Source organism: Excalfactoria chinensis, chromosome 7 (genome assembly GCF_039878825.1).
Source record: "Excalfactoria chinensis isolate bCotChi1 chromosome 7, bCotChi1.hap2, whole genome shotgun sequence".
Classification (NCBI taxonomy): Eukaryota; Metazoa; Chordata; class Aves; order Galliformes; family Phasianidae; genus Excalfactoria; species Excalfactoria chinensis.
Window position 1 is genome coordinate 8,345,522 of NC_092831.1, and position 21,594 is coordinate 8,367,115.

Genomic DNA, 21,594 nt, shown 5'->3' on the forward strand with positions numbered 1-21,594 from the left:
GAAAATTGGTTAAGACATCTCTATGTGACAGTCAAACAGAAAACACACCTCCCACTCTATTTCTTACCTTTATGCTCTTCTTGAACATGTAGCCCGGTGTTAAAGATCCCTTCCTAAGCAGCTCGCTGAAGATAACTATTTGCTCAAAGAGAAACACCCTACGTTCCTTTGGTCGGGACTGAACTCCGGAGTCCTGCTCTGTCACGTAGAAGGTGTCCTGCTGCAGCAGCTTGCCCTGGGCTGTCAGCTTACCCTGAGGAGCAACCAAGGCACCAATGTTACAAATTCTGACCCTGTGTGGTCCTATGAGATAATCTATACTTTGCACAGTCCTCTCTTACCAGGTCTGCCAAAGACTAGACTGTTTCAGTTACAACCCCAACGTTGTACCCTGTGGAGTTATAACTCACAAGTCCTCTCCTGGATGTGCTAGGCTTGGAGGGAGCTATTAAGCTGTTAGTGCTTGGTGACCTTACTAACAAATGGAGCAGTCTGGTTCAATGTTTATTTTGCTCTGACAGCACAGATAAGAAGTCTAATTCAGGCTTGCAGAAGCTTTTATAGATCTTGCATTTTGAAGAAAGGACACCTTTATTGTTGCAAGTTTAGAATGACAGGCATATCACCTCCACCTTCGAAACCTCACCAAGGTATGCAGCTCACCACTGGAGAAGGAGAACTGCTAGATGAATAGTTCGAGGTGGGGCTGATTGTGGAGACAATCACAGAAAGACAAAGCCCCTTTCCTGGCCTGGTTGTTACAAAAGCAGAACATACCTCAAAGCCTTGGAGGCGACCCAGGTTCATCATATCATTGCAACGTTTTGGTACAAGGCACATTAACTCAACTGCTTTCTGTTAAGGAGAACAAAGGTTGCATTGGTAAAGGGTCCTTAAAAGCAAAGTGTCAAATAATGAGCTTCAATAGTGTGATCACTGCTAGAAGGTATTCATGGCAAGGTTCTTGTGTACTAGACATCTATAGGAATGTCTAAAAGAGGACTATGCCTTCATCTTTTACTTCCGACTTGATCTAAAGAGAAATACCACATTTAGAATATCAGCAGGACCTTCAACTATTGTCAAATACTGTGGCTTGCATTTCTCCATATAAAGGGCCCTTAGATATTGCAGCACCACTATCCAGGCCATGAAAACGTACCTCTATTTCAGAGCACTCCAGGCCAGCTTTTTCACTGTACCTCAGGAAGTCCTGGAGAAAGCAGAAACGTTTGCATTAAGGCACTTCAAGAAAGAGAAAAGAGAAGATGACAGTTTTAAACATGAAGCAGCACATTTTTCCAGTGATTTTTTTTTCTGTGAAGCAACTTGCCAATGTTAATAAATTCACATTCACATTCAGAAGTCACAGATATATGTTGCAATCACAGAAGCTTGATTGTGAGTTCACTGTGAAATTTCAGGGGCCAAAAAGTCCTATTTGAAGTTGACAGAAATGTTCCAACAGAGAATAAGAAAAGTCCTCTGATTATCATTGGTTACAGACAGCTCTCACAGATGGGACCCTCCTGCTCTATGGGTATCTTTCACAGGACTCAACCACTGCATGCCCACGTATAAACACTCTTTCTTCCTGATATGATGAAGTTATTCTTCAATTAACACTAAGGCGGATTGAAAGTAACAGTGTCCAAGACACAGCGTAGTCCACATCTTTGCACTCACCTTGAGAAGGAGCTGGTATTTCGTTATTCTCTGAATGGGTTTGATCAGAAAGTCACTGATGGTCAGCCGTTGGTTTATTTCCTGCTGAACCTCCTAAAAAATGAGGATTAAAAAACGATTGCAAACAAGCACAGAGTAAAGCAGAGAAGACGATAAAATGTCTCCGCGGAGACTTACTTCTACAGAAAGCTGATCTGCTCTTAATCTTTTGTTTGCAAGAGCGAATTTCAGAGGATTTAAAAGTCTGGCATGTCCTATCTAGGCTGGGACTGGGTAAAAGTCATGACCGAGCTGGAAGACATTTGAAAGCACAAGATTCCTTCCCCTTTGAAGCTGATCGAGCTGCAAGGCCTGGTGACGGCTCTCTTCACTGCAGCAGGGATGTGCTCACAAACAAGTCCTACAGAACATGCCTCGTGCCCTTGGGTGAAACAAAACAGCTTTCTGTACTTAAACAAGCTTCTTTCACATTACTATCTAAGGTCGAGATATTATATGTGTCTAGTCCCAGTCCCAAACAGACAAAGTTATTGGAAGTTTATGAGAGGCACCACCCAGCTCCAATGACTTTTACCTCCTCCTCAGTAGATTACAGATCAAAAAGTCTATTTTATTTATTTTGGACAGAATTCAATGCAGTTGTGGCACTCTGAGGATAACAGACAGTGAGTGCTGGATTAAGTAGCTTTTAGAAATTAACAACATGGGAATTTGAAACAAATGGAAGAACATTTTTCCCCATAGCAGACTTCAGCAGCACTCAGAATATCAACATCATCTGGAGTTTGTTTTAGACAAACCTCACAGGTTATGGCATAATCTACTAAGACTCAGAGCTGTGGGTAGCAATAACGTATAATGAGCCACACTTACCTCAAAATATGCCTCATACTCAGCTACTATATATTCAGATCGTGGCTTGTTTTGGCAGTAAACCACATACATGTGTAATCGCCGCTCCTGTGAAAGCAAGATGCACAGCAGCCTGGTGAGATACCAGCTGCTATTCTGTTCTGCTTTAAAAAGCTGGCAGAAAATTGCCTACATGTTCTGCTTGGTCATCTTCATTTTTGGTTTAATCAGAGATTTGCTGACATGGGACTATAAATCGCCAACTGGTTCTGTTCTCCACTTCTACCCCTTAGGCAAGGGGAGACTTGCTTGGGGGCAACCACCTAATTAAGAAATCAATTTCCCCCCCAAAATAAGAAGTCTGCAAGAAGGTGAAGATAAATATTTGGGGGAAATCCAGCTGTTCACTGAAGAAGCATTACTGTAGGTTAATTTATATTACGTTCTGAATGTCGAAGTATCCAGTTGACACAAGCAGATGTTTTTGGAAAGGAGACATCACACCCTAAATGATGAGTGGACTGAAAGATAAATAACCAAACAAAACTTACATGTTTAATAAAAAGCTGTGCTAAACGGTCAGGCTCCTGAAGACATTTTTCCAGTTCGGCCAGGAAAAAGCTGGAAGAAAGGATACCAACATGTCTAACATCTCAGAAGACTTTTTTAGGTCATCCCAGAAGTAAACCAGTCATCCGTCAGTAATGTATCAATGCAGTTTTAGCTATGGCATTCAATAATAAATGAAAAGAGAAGCCTGGCTTCAGCCCTCGGTGGTGGCATTTCTAAAACAGTGAACTAGAGCTCTGACATATGGAGGTACTGTCTTGCAAACTATCCCCTCTTCCGCACTGCTAGGCTTACAGAAACACTGATGTTTTTAAACTGCCAGTGATTACCTATCTGCATCCCCCCCAACAGCTTATAAAATAGAGCTCTTCTGTGTATCTAAACATTCGTGAAAACCCAACTGAGACTTTACAAGGAGTTTTCAGTTGCACGAGCAGATAGGGAGCACTGGTCAGCATGAAACAGACACAGAAGTTTCCACTTGAATAAACAAATCAATGCTGGCATGCTCTGTTTTACTCTGTTTCTCAGTACGCTACTATTAGTTATATTTATAAACACAGCCTCTATCTTGACCTGAACCTTTGGTAGGTGCCTGTTTGAATGCTTAAAAGCATAAACGCAGCTCAACCAAATTTCAGAAACACTGCTGTTATTCTAACTGGTAGGAAAACTCCGATAGCTCCATTTCCACAATATTCCCTTTTCACCGCAGGATTTCTCTCCCAAATGCCTCCATCTATTTCCCACAGTAGTCAAATGCAGAGCATATACCAGCAACAGTTCAGCCCCGAGTAATCCCAGAACCTCAAAAACATTGGATATCTGTCCCAGCTAACTGCCCCTATCACTGCCATCAGCTACAGCTACTTCCAGTATCTCAGTCTTGTATGCAAGTTAAATTCAACAGCATTTTAAAGAGACTTCTCGACCCAGATACGCAGAACCAAAAATAGGGAACCTATCTTTTATAGAAAACTCATATAATCACACTTAAACAATGAATGGCACTGGTAAAAATATTCTGTTGCTGACATAAACTTAATATTTTGTGATTTTTTTCTGACTTTTTTTGGTTTATGCTTGCAAGAGCTGTTGTCAGAAGCGGACCATGTGAGAGGCACCCAAGGGATGAGTGATGACAAGGACACTGTGATTCCTTGGTGAGGGATACATCCAGAGCAGAGGAAAGACAGTGAGGCAATGTCCTTAGGAAGTTGTGCCCTGAATGACCTGCTAATGTTCAATTACAGGCAACTTGGATGTATGGACACCACATACCCCAATCCTTTGTAAACAAGGGGTTAGAAAAGAGCTTAAAAAGGAACCAAACCAACGACTTACTCTTTGTGCCAGTCATAGATCTGGTGAATATTGCCAAACACTATCTTGTCTTTCCCTTTCATGTCTTCAGAAACTCCCTTTTCTTCTATTCTCTTCATGAAGCCCTTTAGGATTAACGATCAGCGATTAGCAATGGGTTCATACCAAGAGGGGAGCATAATTACCCTCATTTTGTTCAAGGAAGTAAAAATCTAATAGTCTTTTTTCTTTGAATATCTAGTTATTCTGAATATCTGTAATAGTTTTACAAACCTTTATTAGATGTCACTGAAGTGACAAGTGCAATTAGAAGATAAATATTAAACAAAAGTAGTTGATCATGCTCTTGGCTTTGCTGGTAAGAGGCAGAAGCCAGACTCCGCACAGACAAAACTCTTCTATTCATCACCATAAGTATTTTGTGGGAGCACAAAGCCATGCAGAGTTTAAAGAGTCACATGAATAGGATTTCTCACACCTCCTGAGAGTTTCTTTATAAGCCTTTGGAGCACTGTAGCCCTGTCAGCTCTGCCAGTGGAGCATGATGTAAACAGAAGATAACACAAAGTTCTTCAAGTTTGGGAGCTCTTGAAAACCGCAGTTAGATGGGCTGATAATTCTCCTCGGAATAGTGAATGCCAGAAGCATTCCCCAAAGCCTACTTCAATCAAGTGCCTCCAGTGCTAAGTCCTTGCTGGGAATCAAACCTGACCATGCATGTGGGTTGTCTCTGGCAGGTGATCCCTAGGGATAGGCCAGCCCTTTACCAGTTAAAGCCTACAAAACCATGACTGTTTTTCAAACAAAGGCATAAATCAACAACCCAGACTCTCAAAGGATAATCCATTGGCCACACACACACCTCAGAACAGACCCAAACCCAACCTTTGGAAAGGCACTCAAACACAGGATCATAGTCCAGGTGGAAACTCAAGTATGTTACCATTATAAAATATTAATCTGAAGTGAATCTCACTGCGTGACAGCAAGAATGGAACGAAGTAAATGGAAAGGGCATAAATTATTCTTTATCACTTCTCTCACGGCTGCTCTACAGCAGGAAGTGCTTGTCACAAGAAGGGTGGGCCAAGAAAAACCTTTGCACACTTGAGTTGAAACCTAAAATACAACATTTGTTAGATGGAAACAAAAATAGTTTCCAAAGGCATTTCTTCTTGTTTCTGTCAACATGAGAAGGGGACCATGGAAGCAAAATAAAGCAGTTTGTTTCTCATGCTGCAGGCTTTTCTTTTTTTGTTTTTGCCACTTTTCAGCACGCTGTTTGTTAGTGGGAAAACATTTTGCACAGCAGGGTATGCTTCAGCTCACCTCCACAACAGTTCCCAAGTCTTTGACGTAGTCTTTTTCAGTCTGGACCAGTTCATTTAAGACAAACCTAAGTTAAAATAGAACACAAATCTATTTGACCACGCTCCTGGAAGTTACAGTTTGCTCCTTACCACGTATCACCTCCCAGCAAATATCCACCAGCATCCCAAGAGATGCAACCCAACTCACTCTAAGCTCAGTGGAATGAAAACAACAAAAAATGTCACATTTCAGGCCAGAGTAGTTCTAGCACTCTTATCTAGAGCATTTCTCCTTTGTCCCCTCTTATATACCAGGTCCCCAGGCACAACAAGATGCCCATGTTTTGAATTACCCTTCCCTGCCCTCCTCTCCTCTGTGCAGCCCTCCTGTTGGCAGTAGGAACATTTCCCAACCCATTTTGAAGCAAGGAGGAAAGGATTTCTTGCCCCAGTTCAGTTTTCATTAAGAAGCTTCAAACACTTGGAAAACAAATCCCCCCTCCTGCCTTCACACACAGCTTAATCTGTCAGACTCAGTAATCTGTGTGTGTGTGCGCTCTGTGATTTACGCTTATCTGATAATCCTGGGTGGGAGAGTTGGCTAATGAAGGTCCGATGCACACAAACAGCACTAATTTTGAAAAAGCCCCGTTTTTTTTTTATGTCAAACTGCCTAATCACATTGTGTTCTTTTTGAGGACAATTTCCAAAGTTACAGCTTGCTGCAGTCAGTTTTCCTCTCAATTACGCCAATACATGGATCTGGCACATGACAGATAAACTCCATCTGTGCTCGAGCTCGTTCCGGCAGCAACAAGGCTAACAAGATAGAGGAGTGCTTTCATGTCTAATATCTCTCCCCTCACATCAATCAGCAGGCCGGCCCACTTGAAGAGATAGGGCTAAGGGTGAACAGTGCTAAGATAAAAGGAGAGAAAAAAAAAAAAGCAGGCTGGCTTTTGGCTCCAGTGCAACAGCAGCCGAGGTGTCCCCTGCTTGGATGGAGCAGAGAAGATGCTTGGACGTGCAGCAGGGAGAGGTCAAACAGCTGCTTCTTCACATAGGAGTGAAATCCAGCCCCCCGGGCAGAGACCATGGCTAGTGGTGATGCCAGATGCTTGTGCTTTCTGCAGCATCCTGCCAAGCTGCGTGCCTGGGTAGTAAACATGAGCAGGGCAAAAGGCTGCTCTTTGGCAAGGCAGCAGCATGCAGCCTGGATGAGCATGGCCTGTTCCTCTGACTGTAAGAGTACAGCTGGCCAAAGCCTGCTCTAAGAATGAAAGCAGGGGTGGCGCCCGGTGCTGCAATGATAGGTGGGCAGGTGTGAATCAAAGCTTGCTGTGTCAACCACGTGTCTATCAGGCGAACACACTAAACCTCAGCTGGTTCCCCAAAGCCTCTCTGGCATGGGACTCTGAAGGCAGTCCCAGATTTCAGGTTTCTAAGACGTATGCTGCCAAAATGTTGAGTTCACTCAACTGATCTGGTAACAGAGAGCGAAGCCAGGCAAGAGGTTTTGTGTTGACTGCACAACAGTAGTTAAAATGGTATTAAATACAACAAGGGTGTAGCCTTCTCACTTCTGAATAAGTTCCAGCATCTGGATATGTTGGTAACACCACATTAAATCTGCAAGAGTAGTGGACAGCAGGTGGTAGGTGGATGGTTGAAATACGTGATCTTAGAGGTCTTTTATAACCTTAATGATTCTAGGATTTTATTAGGACCACTGTCTTGTTGCTCACACAAACGCAGCAATCAGGGCTGATGGCTTCCTAGCACTGAGGCTAACTGCTGACACATGTTGCCAGAGGCAGGAAATTATTGCCCATGCCTGTGCAAGGATTCAATTGCTGCTTTGTGGGAAATGAGGGTCACAGCTCGAGTTCGGAGCTGCCTAACATGGTTACAGAATTAAACAGTGAGAGACAGAGATACAGAGCGCAGGCAGCGGGGAGCTGGAGAGAAGACAGATGCCTTGTGCTGAAAGCCACTAGCAGGTGCTCCCAAACATCCCGGCATTTCGGATATCTGGATGGAGGCAGCTGCTAATTACATGAAACACGCTGCTGGTCCCTCTGCCAGAAGCACTGAGAGTCAGAAACATCCCCGTGCTTACAGTGCACTAACAGTGGCAAGGTCTCTGCCCTACAACGCAACCTGCAGTTAGCTGTCGGTTATCTCGTGAATGAAGGGCTACCAGAAAAAAGCAAGGACTTGAAACAGCATCTGTCAGCCTGCACATAAAGGTATGCCATAACGATGATAAATGCTAAAGGCACGAGTATTATTTTTGTTGTATTTATGGAAGCGTATAAATAAGTTAAAAGGAAAACAACCTGCTTAAGCTGTCACCCTTTCTTTCCTCTCCCATCACAGGAGTTTCATTTCCCAGATATGAAACTTAATCTTCTGAAGCATTTTCCCACCACAAATGCCTCTAAATTATGCCCCTTCCTTCACTAAGGCAAAAGATCATTACCTCATTCACAAAATCCTCATGGGGCTCTGGGCACCCTTCCTTGAGGCCAACAATATATACCCCTTCATGAGATGGTTTGTGATTAGCAAGTCAAACACCTTGCTAATTCCACATGTAACTGCCCAGAGGCTCCTACAGTAACATACATTTGCTATCTGGGGTAAAAACTGTACATTTTAAAGAGGAAAACAAGTTTCCTGGGTGCAAAATGCTTTTCTGAAGTATTTTTACAGGCTAAGAAACAGAAGGAGCAGAACACAGTTTTACTCCCAGTTCCTGCTCGCTTGCTGACTACAAAGTATTCTTTCCATGGAGCCACGTGTCCTCCTTGGGTGCATATTTCAGAAATAAGAACCAACAATGCAACTTACATCCTGCCTCTCATTGCTTTGGCTTTTTGTTCCTCTTCAAGGTTTCTTGGGGGAGTTGAAGGCGTCATTCCTTCATTCAAGCAGCCTGTGGCATCTTTTAAGCTTCCTCGGTAAGATCCTCCTTCAAGGGTCTAAAAAAATCCCAAGAAAACGATGGAAAAAAAAACCCATTATCCTTGAACTCCAGCATCAGTGTTACCTTCTGTTTCAAGTCAACTCTGCTATCAACAGCGCAGTTTAAAACGGAGCGGAGCATTCAGCAATACTTTCCCATAGGACCTAGTGAGATACAACCAAACTGGTTTTGATACAAATCCTCCTCCCCCAAAGCAAGCATTAAGCCAGAGAAGATGTCCTTTTGCCAGAAGGCATAAAAAGATGTTCCAGCAGCCCTGGGATGAGAAATCTCTTCCAAATTCTCTCAATACAACCTGAAAACATCCCAGTATCACAACCAGACCCAAGGTTAGGCTACACGTGGTCAGTCTTTCTCTGCCAAAGACTAAGTAAGAATTCCTATCAGCAAAGTATGATACAAAGTGAAACAAACAGATGGGTACACGGTAACATTCCACAACGATTAAAGTTTCCCCCAAATCCCTGGAAAGTAATTGCAGTTGACCCGACAGCACATATGGGAGGGAGAGAAAATCAAATCCTCCGAAAATCCACATAACTGGGTGAACATAATACTTCTAATTTTTTTAGTCCCTCGATGGGATGAAACTATTTTGAGCAAATTTTTTGGGAATGTCCTTCTCAGTTTCCCATGCACCAAAGAGATCCTTTGTCACTTACTCTAACAGAGCACCCTCTGAATACAAACTACCCTCACGTACCAACTGCTCAGTCAAGGAGGATGCCAAAACCCTCTGAAATGAGTCACTAGATAAAGTTGCTTGCACAGTTACTGTATGTCAGCAATCACCGGTTTCTTTTCTTTGTGTTGCTTTGGCCCTCTCCATCTTTCCACTACACAGAAGGAAATTTGTAGGCACATCATAAATCCACTTTAATCCTGATTAATCAAGTGAAACTCCCTAAAAGCAAGCATTTATCTAATTTTAGAGGTTCTGGGACGTGTAGAAAAAGGAATAGCTTTTACATTAACATTTTACATTCTGAATCATCGGGGGGAAAACTTAAGCCAATATGTGAGATAGGATATAATTCCTCCTCCAATAGACATGGGACCACACATGTAGAGTGAGCAATACTGAAACAGGGTTAATAAAAGCATAGCAGATGAAGGTGGAAAGCAAGGAAACCAGAAACAGAGGCAGACTGTAAAGCCCTGCCTTAAAGCCATGTTGTTTTCACAGCGCTAAACTTACCAGCTTACTTTTGACCAACTGTTCTATTGCACTGACAAGATCCGCAGCAGTTGGGACATCGGAGGAGCTCTGCCGAGCAGCTAGCAAAGAAGAGGACTGCAAGACACCAGGTTGCAAAGGAAAAGTTAGCAGGATGAGAAGGGAACAGGAAACTGGTGGTCAATGAAGCAGCTTCTGAGATGGGAGAAAAACGAATGCAGAAGGGGAGCAGGAGGGTTAGAGAGCCACATGCACAGACAAGTGAGAGGGTTTTGCTGTATCAACAAGCATAGAATTGCCAAGTCTGGCTGCACATCCCTTTGCAGCATTTCCAAGGCCAGGAACCAGTGAGTGGCATTAAAAAACTAAAGTTCATTTGCAACCAGCTTACAACACTCTGAATGTCTGTTGGCTCCTCCTTCCTTGGACATCTATGGTCTTACAGACTCCAGAAAATTGATCTTCTTACTGTAGATATAAGAAATTACCCCCTCCCCCATACATACATATTGAATAAATGCAATAAGTGAAGGTACACACGGAATTACAGGTAATGGAGGGGATAAAATCATTTCTCCCCCTTTTCTTCCCCAAAGGTCAATTACAACTCCACATGAACTCCTCAGATGACACCTTACACTGCAAATTCAGCTATTCAAAATCTGTATCTTTTCTCTCTCTGCAATCAGTGGAGAGAAAATGCCCTTGTGTGCTTCATCCATCCTAAGTATTCAGTGCACTCTTTGGAGATGCTGACTTATCCCCCTGACATCAGTTTCACTGCTATATTTCTGCTTGTCAGTCACAGGTATTTGATTTCAGGTGTCTGATATCATGTAACATTTTTGGACATCTCCACATTCAGACTGATAAGTTGCCAGTTGTACAAAATCCCTGCAATGCCAAGACATCATCACAGTGATGCCAAAAACCTCCTCATGCCCAGTGAATACTGGCATCCTTGCTAAGTGCTCAGCTTCAGCTTCAGGTTTGTGCTCTATGTGGGGTGCCCTCTTCACCCCTTGGTCTTTGTCCTAAGAAACCTCAGTCTGAAAAACAGTACTCAGATGACAGCTGTGAGAATTGGTATTTGTTATCTTACCTGTATGCATCTTTATTCTGAACCAAATACTAGCACTGACTAAAACTCTAAACCTTTCAGTAATCAGCTTTGGGCAGACAGACACCAACTAAGCATGGCTGATTCTTTACAAAATCTGCACTAGAATTGTGAAAAAGCTGATTCATCTCTCAGCCACTTGATAAAGGTCTTCTACAGAGCACCTATTTCAGCAGAGTCATCAGGTAGGTGCCAATGAACAAGAGATCAAATAGCGCTGGGGAGTAAGTGGAAAGGTGATGGCAGGAATTAGGCAGTGGGCCATCTCTTCCAGCAACCCTTTAGTGAGTGACACAGCCCCAGGACACAGAGAAAAGGCAAAGGAGACTAATTTCAAGCAGAAGCTTCATGACAGAACAGGAAAGTGAACAGCCTGCCCTTTGTAGTCTCATCTTTCACTCACATAATACATCTAATCAACAGTTCTAATTACAACAACAACAAAAATTACAGGTAATCAGGCTGGTAATTGAGGAATTAGGCTGGTAATGCAGGAAATTCATACAAATGGAAAAGCTCAGACAGCATGTTTCACCTTCAATGCATGTCTAGGATCAGAAAGGCTGAGAGCAGAGATACTGGACAAACACATTGGCTGTAACTGCCCAACATAACCCTTCTTACTGGAGGAGTCCAACTTTTGGGGGCACTCAGCAGCTGATGCTCTCACTTATTTTAACTGAAATGGCTAAATATCTCCAAAAAGTAAATAACGGCAGGATTTGAAAGGGAGTACGGGAACATTTGCTGCCTAGGAATCTTTCAGGGTGAAGTAAAACACTTCTGTGATTGACGAAAGAGGCTGGTTGGTGTAGGGCACATTGAAAAACGGCATTTCAATTCCCTATTGAGTAAATGATAAATTTGTAATATGAAGATATGTGATCGTTTTGGGTTATGGGCCTCCAAGAGCAGCAAGGCAGTCACTGCTGTCTTGTTCATGGGCATTGTAGATGTCCCCTCCTGCCACTGCTTCTTCCCCAACCCACAGGCCATATAAACAAGCAGTAACAGGACATGACCAATATCTAAGACCAAATAACACAGTTAAAGAGCTTTTGGCTCCAGAATGGATCAGACATCGCTCACATGGTGTTTTGGTGCCGAGGAGTTAGGGACATAAAGAGAACAGGGGAAGAAAAAGGGAACAGAAAAGGGTCTCAGATGCATCTTGCCCTATTTCATCCCCTCTTTTAGTGAAGAAATAGGATGCCAAAATGCTCTATAAAGCACTGACATCTGGAGAGGAAAACAGTTTAGTTCCACAAGATTGGTGCTGTCAGAAATGTTTTTACGGAGTAGTGAAACAACACAGCGTGTTAAAAAACAAAAGTAATGACCACAACAAGAGCAGGGTTTTGCTGTTTTGTCTTGCCTGGCTTTCTTTAAATAACAACCCCCAAAACACGTAGCTAGAAGCCCCAAAGAACAAGCCAAGAGCTCTTGTGCTGGGCACGGATCCACCGGAGCAGCACACAGAGTGCTCAGAGGGCAGCAGTCCGCGCCTCCAGCTGCTTCCTTCTGGCCTCGCTGCCACCATCATGTTGTAACATTTCCTGACAGATTAGCAGTGAGCCTTTCCTCCACCACTCTGCTCTTCGAGTCCCGCAGATGTTTGCTCCAAACTCCTGCCTGAACCATCCCCAAGAACATTCTGGGTTGTTGTGTTTGGGTTGGTTGTGGGTTTTGGTTTTTTTTTGTGGGTTTTTGTTGCTGTTTTTTTTTTTTTATTATTAAATATTTTATTAATCTCCCCCATCCTTGCTTCTTGGCATGCAGTAATTACAATCAGAGGATAGAGATACAGAAGTGGCGGTGCTAAAAACAGATGCCAGCAGGAAAGCAGGAAGCAGCTAGATGGAGGGATGGATTTCTACACAGGAGGCGCCGGCACTGGGAATGGGTAAAGAGTACACAAGCAGATAGGACCTGTGCTATCTGAGAAACACTTTCATAATCAGGTTCACAGATTCTCAGCTCAAGTACAAAACAGTAATTGAAGGACTCCACGAACAACTGCACCATCTAAGGCAGCAAATTCCTGATGCAGTGCTCTACAGACCCCAACGAACAGCTGAGAACTATGGCTGACAACATGGCACTCAAAGACCAAGGCCCTCTGCACCCCTGACAGAAACTTCAGGTCACTGGGGAGCCTCTGAACTAACAGGAGCTGATACACCTGCCACATAACCCTGAAATGCCAAATGATAGGACTGGGTAAGATTTCCCACCTGAAAGTTTTAAAGCAATCGAGAGCCAAGGGTGTAAGGTGGGACAATCACACAAAAGGGTTAGGGTTGTGCAGAGCACAAGTTATCTAGCTCTTGGTAAGGGTGGTATTTTGGATTCAGGTAGACTCCATCCATCACATGCTCTAGTCCCCAGGCCCAGGCTGCTATCAAATACCACTGCTGTTGTGACTGCCAGCCACCAGCAACATAATTCTATGATTCTATGACACTTTCAAAACCCATGTGGAAAACACACACAATTTCTGACCCCACACAACAAAAACACAACATAAAATGAGATACCAAGGCCAAACTGCCCATCAGGCACTATTTGTAAATACAGAAAGGCATCAGGTTATGATTCACACATAGATGTCTGTTGTAAGCATGCACCTAAGCCCAGACACTGGAAGACCTCTTTGAAATGACTATGAGACAGCTACATGAAAAATGCTTTAAGAAAATGTTTAAGAACAGCAAATCGATACAGTAAGGGAGGTCTTACCATCTCATCTTGGGTTGGATCATTGTCAAAAATCTTCATAGGAGGAGGAAGAGGTGTGTGAGACTCTTCATCTGGCTCGTCTTCTCCCCATCCCTTCTTGCTCTTCTAAGAAAAATGAAATAAAATTAGAGGCAAGCAGGAATTTCTTTTTACCTTTTCAGATATTTATCCCTACCATCCAGCTTTGAGTCTGCTGGTAATATTAAAACTACCTCAGTATGGCGGTGGAGAGAGTTGCAGGTAATACCAAGCATCATAAAAGAGAAGCAATAAAGATGTATGGTTTTGCTTGTTAATCCTGGTGCAATGGTGCTACAGAAAATGTAGGTACTGCATGAGATAAGAGCTAAGGCAGTTACATCTGTCTGCGTGCTGACAGAAAGTATTTTCTAATTTAAATGAGAACAGCTCGATGTACAGTTTTCAAAATGTGTTGCTCTATTTGCTTTCAGTTCATACCCTCTCCTTTTTATGCCTGTGATTCTACATTCACTTTATCAGGAAAGAGCCATTCTAACAAAGAACATGCCTGCAGAGAAACTGCAGCTACAAATACACAGCTGGTTTAACAGAAATGTGTCTATTTCTCTTTCAATAAGGAATTACACTGCCATGGCAGAAGAAAGGTGATATGAACCTCAGCAAGGAGTGATAACAGCTGCTCAGAAATAGCTTCATTTCTGTCCTTGGCAGATTTCCAACAGGGTATTAAAAGAAATCTCGTTAAATGATGACAATACATGCAGACTCTGAAATGTTCCCTATGTATTACATTGTTCTTTGGAAGATGATGCTGTTTGCAACACAGTTTTAATCAATTTAATTTTTCATATGATTCGCTGTTCCTTCTAGACCCTAAGCAAGCTACATTTGCTTCAGCATGAGCCAACTATCAGAGATTCTTTCCTGCCACAGACACCAACACCCACCTCATCCGCGCTGTCTCCTTGAGGAGTGGTTTCATCTCCAGTCTTTGGTGAGCCGAGGTCAAAGCTCTTCCTGCCATCTCGCACCTTCTTTTGCTTCTTGATGTTGCTCTCGGCCTTCCCGCTGTTCAGCCGGCGCACGGGGCTCGTCAGCCATTTCTTCAGCGTGTTGGTCGAGCGCTTGGGGCCGGGAGAGCTCTGGATGGAGTTGAGGGATGGCTGGGGCTGTAAGTTGGCCACTGAATCAGACTTGCCCCCATTCTCATTGGAAGAGACCGAATATGCCTCTGCAAGAAAAAAAGTGCACGTGAGAGATCAAACCAGCCCCTCTCCTATTTCCCAGCACACATCAAACACTTGGCATTCCTCAACATGAAAATGCAAGATGGAAAATTTTGTGACCTCCGAACATTGTGTAATCCTTGCTGCGCTCCAGAGAGGAGTATGCCATGCAACACGCATCTTTTACAATCTTACACACTTTGCTCATCTCCTACCACACATCTGTCCTCATGAAAGGTCACAGGCTGTACAGTTACCCGGTTTTTGATGGGAGCCTGAATTTCATGTTCAGTGCTGAATTTCTCAGCTTCCTCCCACAGATTTCACTGTGAACTGCCAGGAAGAAGCTAAGCATAAAGAGCACATTACTACAAGAGACCTGACAGCCACCAACACTTTGTCAGGTCGTGACGCCATAAATGTTTCTCAGCCTTCGTCAGGCCCCAGTAATGTTACTGCTGGTTTGACTGCACATAAAATTTCGAAGGTTATCCAAAGCACCTTGAAATTATCTGCTTTGCCCCTGAAAGCAATTTGTTAGAAGACTTCACACCTTCCCAAGAACTATGAAATTGTAATGAGCAATTACAAAAGATGACAAATTGTTCAAACCAAAGGGAACACCCAAGAAGACACAAGGCAGGCTTTAAACTAAGAAGATTTTCATTATATCCTAAGCAGGAGACTCTGCTGTACCGTATCCAACTGTGATTATCAGTACACGTGTTCAGACCCGCACCCTGGAAATGGCACAACCTCCCTCACCCCCTTGAAGCAACAGACCAAGGATGTGCCAATATCAATAAGTCTTTGGAAACAAAGCAAACAAGTTGCTGGAACATTTCTCAATTGCCCTTTAGGAACAAGTGTCCTGCTCTCACCTTGCTGAAACTGTGGCAAAAGCAACTCCCTCCCCCAGAACAACTGGGGACTGGGATGCTTTATCTCATTCAGCTCAAGAAGAAATCATTATTTATTTCTTTTTCCAGAATTCAGAAATTCTGTCACACTCCCATGAAGTATGTCTCATGTTGTACATTGGAAAGCAGTCATCTGACATTACTGCACGTTTTTAGATGCTTGTTTCATGAGTTACAGTACATAAATGCAGCCTGGTGCATCCAGACACTCTCAGTCCAACAACAAATGCCACTGCGGATATTGGGTAATGCACAATCTCTGCCCTCCCAGAGAACAGTCGCCCATCCTGATTTAGAAGCCAGCTGGACACCCAGCAGAGATTACAGCCTACCTTGTAAAGTGCAGTTCCAAGGAATCACAACAAGTCAGCCCCAGTCAGAAGTCAAACCAGTGATTCAATACATACCTGGCATCAAAAATTATATACTTAGAACACGTGGAAATAACTGTAATCAAGTAGAGTAAGTAAGAGTCCAATTCCCAGAGAGCAGAAAATCCACCTCATCTGTTGCCTGACAATGGGAAGAGTTGGAGCAAGAGTGCCTGGGAAGAAGGCAGATCCCAGGCAGAGCTGCTCAGGTCCACTGCTTTCACACTCCTCCATCAGGGCAAAGCAGGAGTCTTATCTCAGGCCTGTTTTCAGCCAGCTACTGCTGATATTCTCTGAATGTGTAATAGCATTAAATCAACGAATGCAAGATAATATTTGTCTGTGGGCAGCTTATCTTCCATTCAATGGGCTTCAGATAGCCTCCTGGGGTGGGCTCCATGTGATGCTCAGGCAGTTTCTCAACACACCTTGTGTCAGCACAATTCACGCTCTCAAGATGGTGATTTCTGAGCGCTTGGGCAGCTCGTAAGAGTGCAAGCACCTTCTCCCTACTCTCTGTGCCCCCAGCCAGAAAGTCTTGCTGCAATGGGGGCTGCGCTGCAGGCATGGGAAGAGAAGTGCTGGAAGAGTTCAGGTTGGAGGTTGGTCTCGCTGTCCCTGGAGGTGTTCAAGAAATATTGAGATCTGGCACTGAGAGACATGGTTAGTGGGCACAGTGGGGATGGGTTGATGGTTGGAATAGATGGCCTTAGAGATCTTTTTCACCCTTAATGATTTTCTGATCCTACTGTTCACTCTCTGAAGGCTGTCACTTTCAGGGATGTAAACAGGGGAAGGCACGTATAACACGGACTTTGCTGGGGAGAGGGCTTAGGTGAGAGGTGGAGTGAAAACAAGGATAAGCTACCTTCCATATCTTGGTTAATTAATGTACAGAGAGGCTCTGATTACAGCCTGGAAGCAGCATATCCCAAACTACAACCTTGATCCAAAGGCACCTTGTCAATTTACCTGTTAGTAATGGAAGGGAGCTAATAGGAGGTGAAATGGAGTCCGGTCCAACCCCAGCAGCCCAAGGACAGTCAGGAACTCTCCACTGCCATCCAAGAAAAGGCAGTAGTGAGGCAGAAACACCCAAGGTCCCAGAGCTGACTAACAGACTACTATCCCAATTGTAGGAATTTTGTCTGAAGTTTAACCTAGAGCTAGTAACGATCTTTAGACTGATCACCAAACTTCCACATCAGCAAATGGAGAATACTGCCAGCCCAAAAGTTTCAGGAAGGAAAGTTCTGGGTAGTGAGGAGAGTTGCACAGTGCAACAATCCTACTTGAGGGAGGCTTGGGACATTCCTGCTCAAGGTCATGGCACTGGTAATGGAAAATGCTATTTACCAGGAATGGCCTATTTTCCATACTCCTAGGACCAGGCAGGATTTATTAAGTCTCAGTTGTGCCATGCTGCACATGACTGTAGCACATACAAAGTCTCCTTCACTCCCCTGCCTGCTGCAGTGCGCCAGATCACTACTGTAAGGGATCTGTGAGTAAGACTTGGGCTTGATTGGCCATGCAGTAGTTCAAGGCTGGACATGCAGACTGCCCCAGCCTTTTCTCTGGACATCAGTGTGCTCTCTAGCTGGAGAAGAGGCGGGGAAACAGAATGATAAGGACATGTGTCTGCTCCCCCCGACACCATGAGAATCTCCAGTGTTGGGGTGGCTTTGCTCTGCTCAGCACCCAATACTCATACAAAGCTCTCCAACCTCACTGTCTTATTCCCCACCATGTCCAAATATGTGCTGTCCAAAAAACACACCTAGAGTCCACACACAATATTCATAACCCTTTCTTTTTTTTTGAAGGAATTGCCAATATGGCCACATTCTTAAATGAGTCACACTTGCTATTTGCCATCCCTGCTGAGGATGATTTTTTTAATGCACAATACAGGTCACACTGACACAGTCACAAAGGAAAGAGTGGAGCTGAAGAAAGAACAGAGCTCCCTTAATGACAGACAGAAATGCAACACATAAAATCTGCCAGGAAAGACTTTTGGGATGACCTCCAAAAGCCAGCTTGTGTGAGCTGCACCGCTTCCGTGACACGTACAGCTACAAATACATTTATCATAGCACGTGGTAGGAGGTGGAGATCCAAACACTGAGCGGATCAAGCAGAACACATCACTGTGTTCCTCTTGCAGAGCACTACCACATATGTGCTCTGCAAAGTGTACTGTGAGAGCTTTCTGGAAGCAGACTGTGCTCAAGAAAAGCCAGCAAGCTTCTCTTGAGCTTTGAGTGCGACGCAGCGGCTCATGGTGCAGTAATTCAGGCACCCACTGTAACAAGTGGCTGAAGGCGCACCGCAGCAGGGCTGCAGGCACTGCAGGGCTGGCAACGAGCTGCAGTGTGTGGTCGTCGTGTCACTGCAGCCCTGTCTAAAAAAAGGTCTCTGGTGAAGCGGGATGGGTGCGGGGAGGTCAGCAGACGAGTGTGGCTAGATGGACTTCCTGGCCAACCCAGTCATTCAGCGAGGAGAAATGACAGTTTCCAAAACACTCCTCAGCGAACCTCCAAGAAACTTCTGGCAATATGAGCGCAACAGATACACAGCCAATGCAAAGAGCTTTAACATTCGGAGCTTTCACACCACCAGAGTCATGGAATGCTTTCTGCTGTAGCTGCAGTGAACAGACGGCTCCAAAAGCACAGCTCTTTTACTTGGAAAATGGAAGGTTCCAGCACTGTGCAATGCTGGGTGAAAGGAAAAACAAAACTCTCACAGACGTCTTCTAGCGGCATGGCTGTATTCCCACTTGAGCCAGCAGGAATTGCTGTTGGAACTGAACACCAAGACGTTTTATTTTTACCTCCCCATTCCCCACAGCACACAGGGGAGCAGAGGTCCGACCCGGGTAACACAGCACCAGATCCGTCTGCAGAACCTGAGTGGGAAAGGCTTCTCATTTTGATCCATACTAACCAAAGACCATATATGATAGGAGGGAAGTATGCTTTGATAACCAGATGTTAATCCTGAACAGGGCTATGAAGATGCATAACTATGCCAGGACACACTCCTGCTTGAGCTAAGAAGAGGTGAATCATTACATGGGACCAGAGGATGTAGGCACGGCTCCAATTCTCACCCCTGAAAAACAGCCTGAGAGAAAAGGATTTTTTCACAGAAACCAGAGAAAATGAGCCAGACTGGGACCTCAGTAATTCTGTTAGCATGTGCATATCAACCTTTTTTTCCCCCACAGAAATAATTCCACTCATGAATGAAAGCCAATAATGACAATCTGACCGATGAGCACAAAAATTAACTCCGCTCCGCTCAGCAGAGCCCATTTTCCATATTCAGTGATTGCTGTAAAATAACATTTATGACAAAGACAAAATTGAATCAGATGTGGGTGAAAGACTGACTCGGTCCTCTCTCAAGCTACTGCTTCCTGAAGGACAGGAATCTCTGAAGCAGAAAATCCTGGAAAGAGGGAGGCATCCTGATTTGCCCTGTGCACAAGCACAGCCCTTATGTTAACATTACGCACTAAACAAACAAGGATCATCCAAGCAAATGCAACCCCCTGCCCTGTCCGAGAAAAGCTCTTGCACCCAACAGGCTGTAGGCTCCAGTTCACATCTCAAGGCCCCATGAGGCTTTATGAGCTCCCTGGGGCTCTGTCACCTCCTGTTTGCTCCAGCACTAAAGGGGTAAAGCTCTACTCAGCAAAGATGGCCGAAGGAGCAATGAGCACTGTTTCTTTGGTCTCTTCTGTGCTTTTGTATTCAATGTCCAAAACATGCTCAGAGAAACATTTTTATTGGCACAAGTCAGGGTTACAAAACTTTGTGGCTTAGGCAGATGACAGGACAGATCCCAGTTTTAGCATTAGAGCCGATTCTGCATGTAAAATCTGGCATGGATTTGCTAAAACACAGGGAGGTAGCAATATCTGGATTATTCAAAGTGACTTTGTAGCTATTCCTCAAGTGAAAACACTAAACACTGTCTCGTGACAAATGTAAATAATGAAACTGACAAGTTTTAATGTTAGCAGATAAACTGCCTCCTCAGGCACCACGTCTGTACCAGGTCCCAAGTGAACATGGGGAAATTTTAAGTGCCTGCATCGGATGCAGATAAAGGACAACTGGCATGGAAAGCCCTTCAGATTAGAAGTGCATTTAACTGGTGCAATGAAATCGCAAAACTCTCCTGCAGTCCTCCTGGCTCCCGCCTGGGTCCTGTCCTGCTCACATCCAAGATGCCAGTGAGGGAGAAACAAAAGGACGCAGTGTAGGACCCCGCTTCACTCATGAGGTAAGGACATCTTGAAATGCTGCTTTCAAAATCTCACTGCAAATTTCACTCTGGGTTCAAATGCTCTCTCCCTGTCTTTATAACCACCTGGAAAGGAGCGGCCTTGGGAAGCTTCAGCAAAATCTTCTGTTTGTATCTCAGAACACCACTTGAAGCTTCAGTTTGGAAGTAATGCCCAAAAGCACAAATCAATCTGGCAGGACTTTTGCAGTTCCATTTATGTGGATGAAATTACTTCAGTCCAAATTTAAAGAGAGATATGGAGTTAAATATTTCATGCAAATGTTTCTAGTCCAACAGAGAAAGAAACCTACATTACTAGAAGCAGACGTACTTGACAAACTTTCCAGTCACTGTAATGTGAGAACTCAAAAATTTTGACTTTTGGGTTCATTGCCAAACATGCAAACAAGACTAACTTCCAAAATTAACTGGAAAAAATAAATTAATCACACGACATTCAGAACGCAACTGTTTCTTTATTCAATAGCCGATATTTCTTGGAAACAGGCAAGAAGAGCCATTTGACAAAGATGATGTTCTGCAGAATTCCCCATAGTCTCGCTGTAATGAAAGAAGGATGTTCCTGGGAGGGGTGCAGTACCAAAGCTTCCCAGTTGTTGCTTCCAGGCAGGAGATGAAGCAGAGGACAGCAGGCACTCACCTAGCTGGGGTGCTGGTTCCTCCCGGCAATCAAGGAGCCGTGCTTGCTCCTGTCCAAGGGCGATGCAGAGCAGGACGCACCCCCTGCAGCAGCCTCTCTCTTCCCATTAACTACAGAGGGAGCCCGAGTAAATTACACCCTTGACTAAATTTAGTTATTGTGGATCCCCTTCCCACATTTGAGTATGTTTCATACCAGGCCGATCTCGCAGCAGGAAATGATTAGCTGAAGTTCAGCATCTGACAATTCCCTTTAATGAGCAATAACTCATGGCAGGCCGCCATTAGCTCCAGTTGAATAGCTTTTATTTTTAGCTGGTGTTGCTCAGATGAGGCTTTCATCCAGCATGTGCTGGGAAAGCTGACA

At 44.1% G+C, this 21,594-nt stretch overlaps 1 protein-coding gene across 10 annotated transcripts in view; it reads right to left on the bottom strand.

Annotated features, from left to right (window-relative positions):
• The window catches only part of KALRN (kalirin RhoGEF kinase), a 435,213-nt gene that overhangs the window by 27,342 nt on the left and 386,277 nt on the right, over positions 1-21,594 (bottom strand). For 5 of the 10 annotated variants that reach the window (XM_072341566.1, XM_072341563.1, XM_072341567.1 and 2 more), the window contains 12 exons: positions 14,696-14,979; positions 13,767-13,871; positions 9,929-10,024; positions 8,595-8,725; positions 5,761-5,827; positions 4,453-4,556; positions 3,090-3,159; positions 2,560-2,646; positions 1,687-1,779; positions 1,163-1,213; positions 778-855; positions 68-253 (listed from right to left, as the gene is read on the bottom strand). In XM_072341566.1, the coding sequence (XP_072197667.1) occupies positions 68-253; positions 778-855; positions 1,163-1,213; positions 1,687-1,779; positions 2,560-2,646; positions 3,090-3,159; positions 4,453-4,556; positions 5,761-5,827; positions 8,595-8,725; positions 9,929-10,024; positions 13,767-13,871; positions 14,696-14,979 (1,352 nt within the window). The remainder of the gene's footprint in view (positions 1-67; positions 254-777; positions 856-1,162; positions 1,214-1,686; positions 1,780-2,559; positions 2,647-3,089; positions 3,160-4,452; positions 4,557-5,760; positions 5,828-8,594; positions 8,726-9,928; positions 10,025-13,766; positions 13,872-14,695; positions 14,980-21,594) is intronic. The other 5 variants (XM_072341565.1, XM_072341572.1, XM_072341564.1 and 2 more) reach the window with 3 other exon arrangements.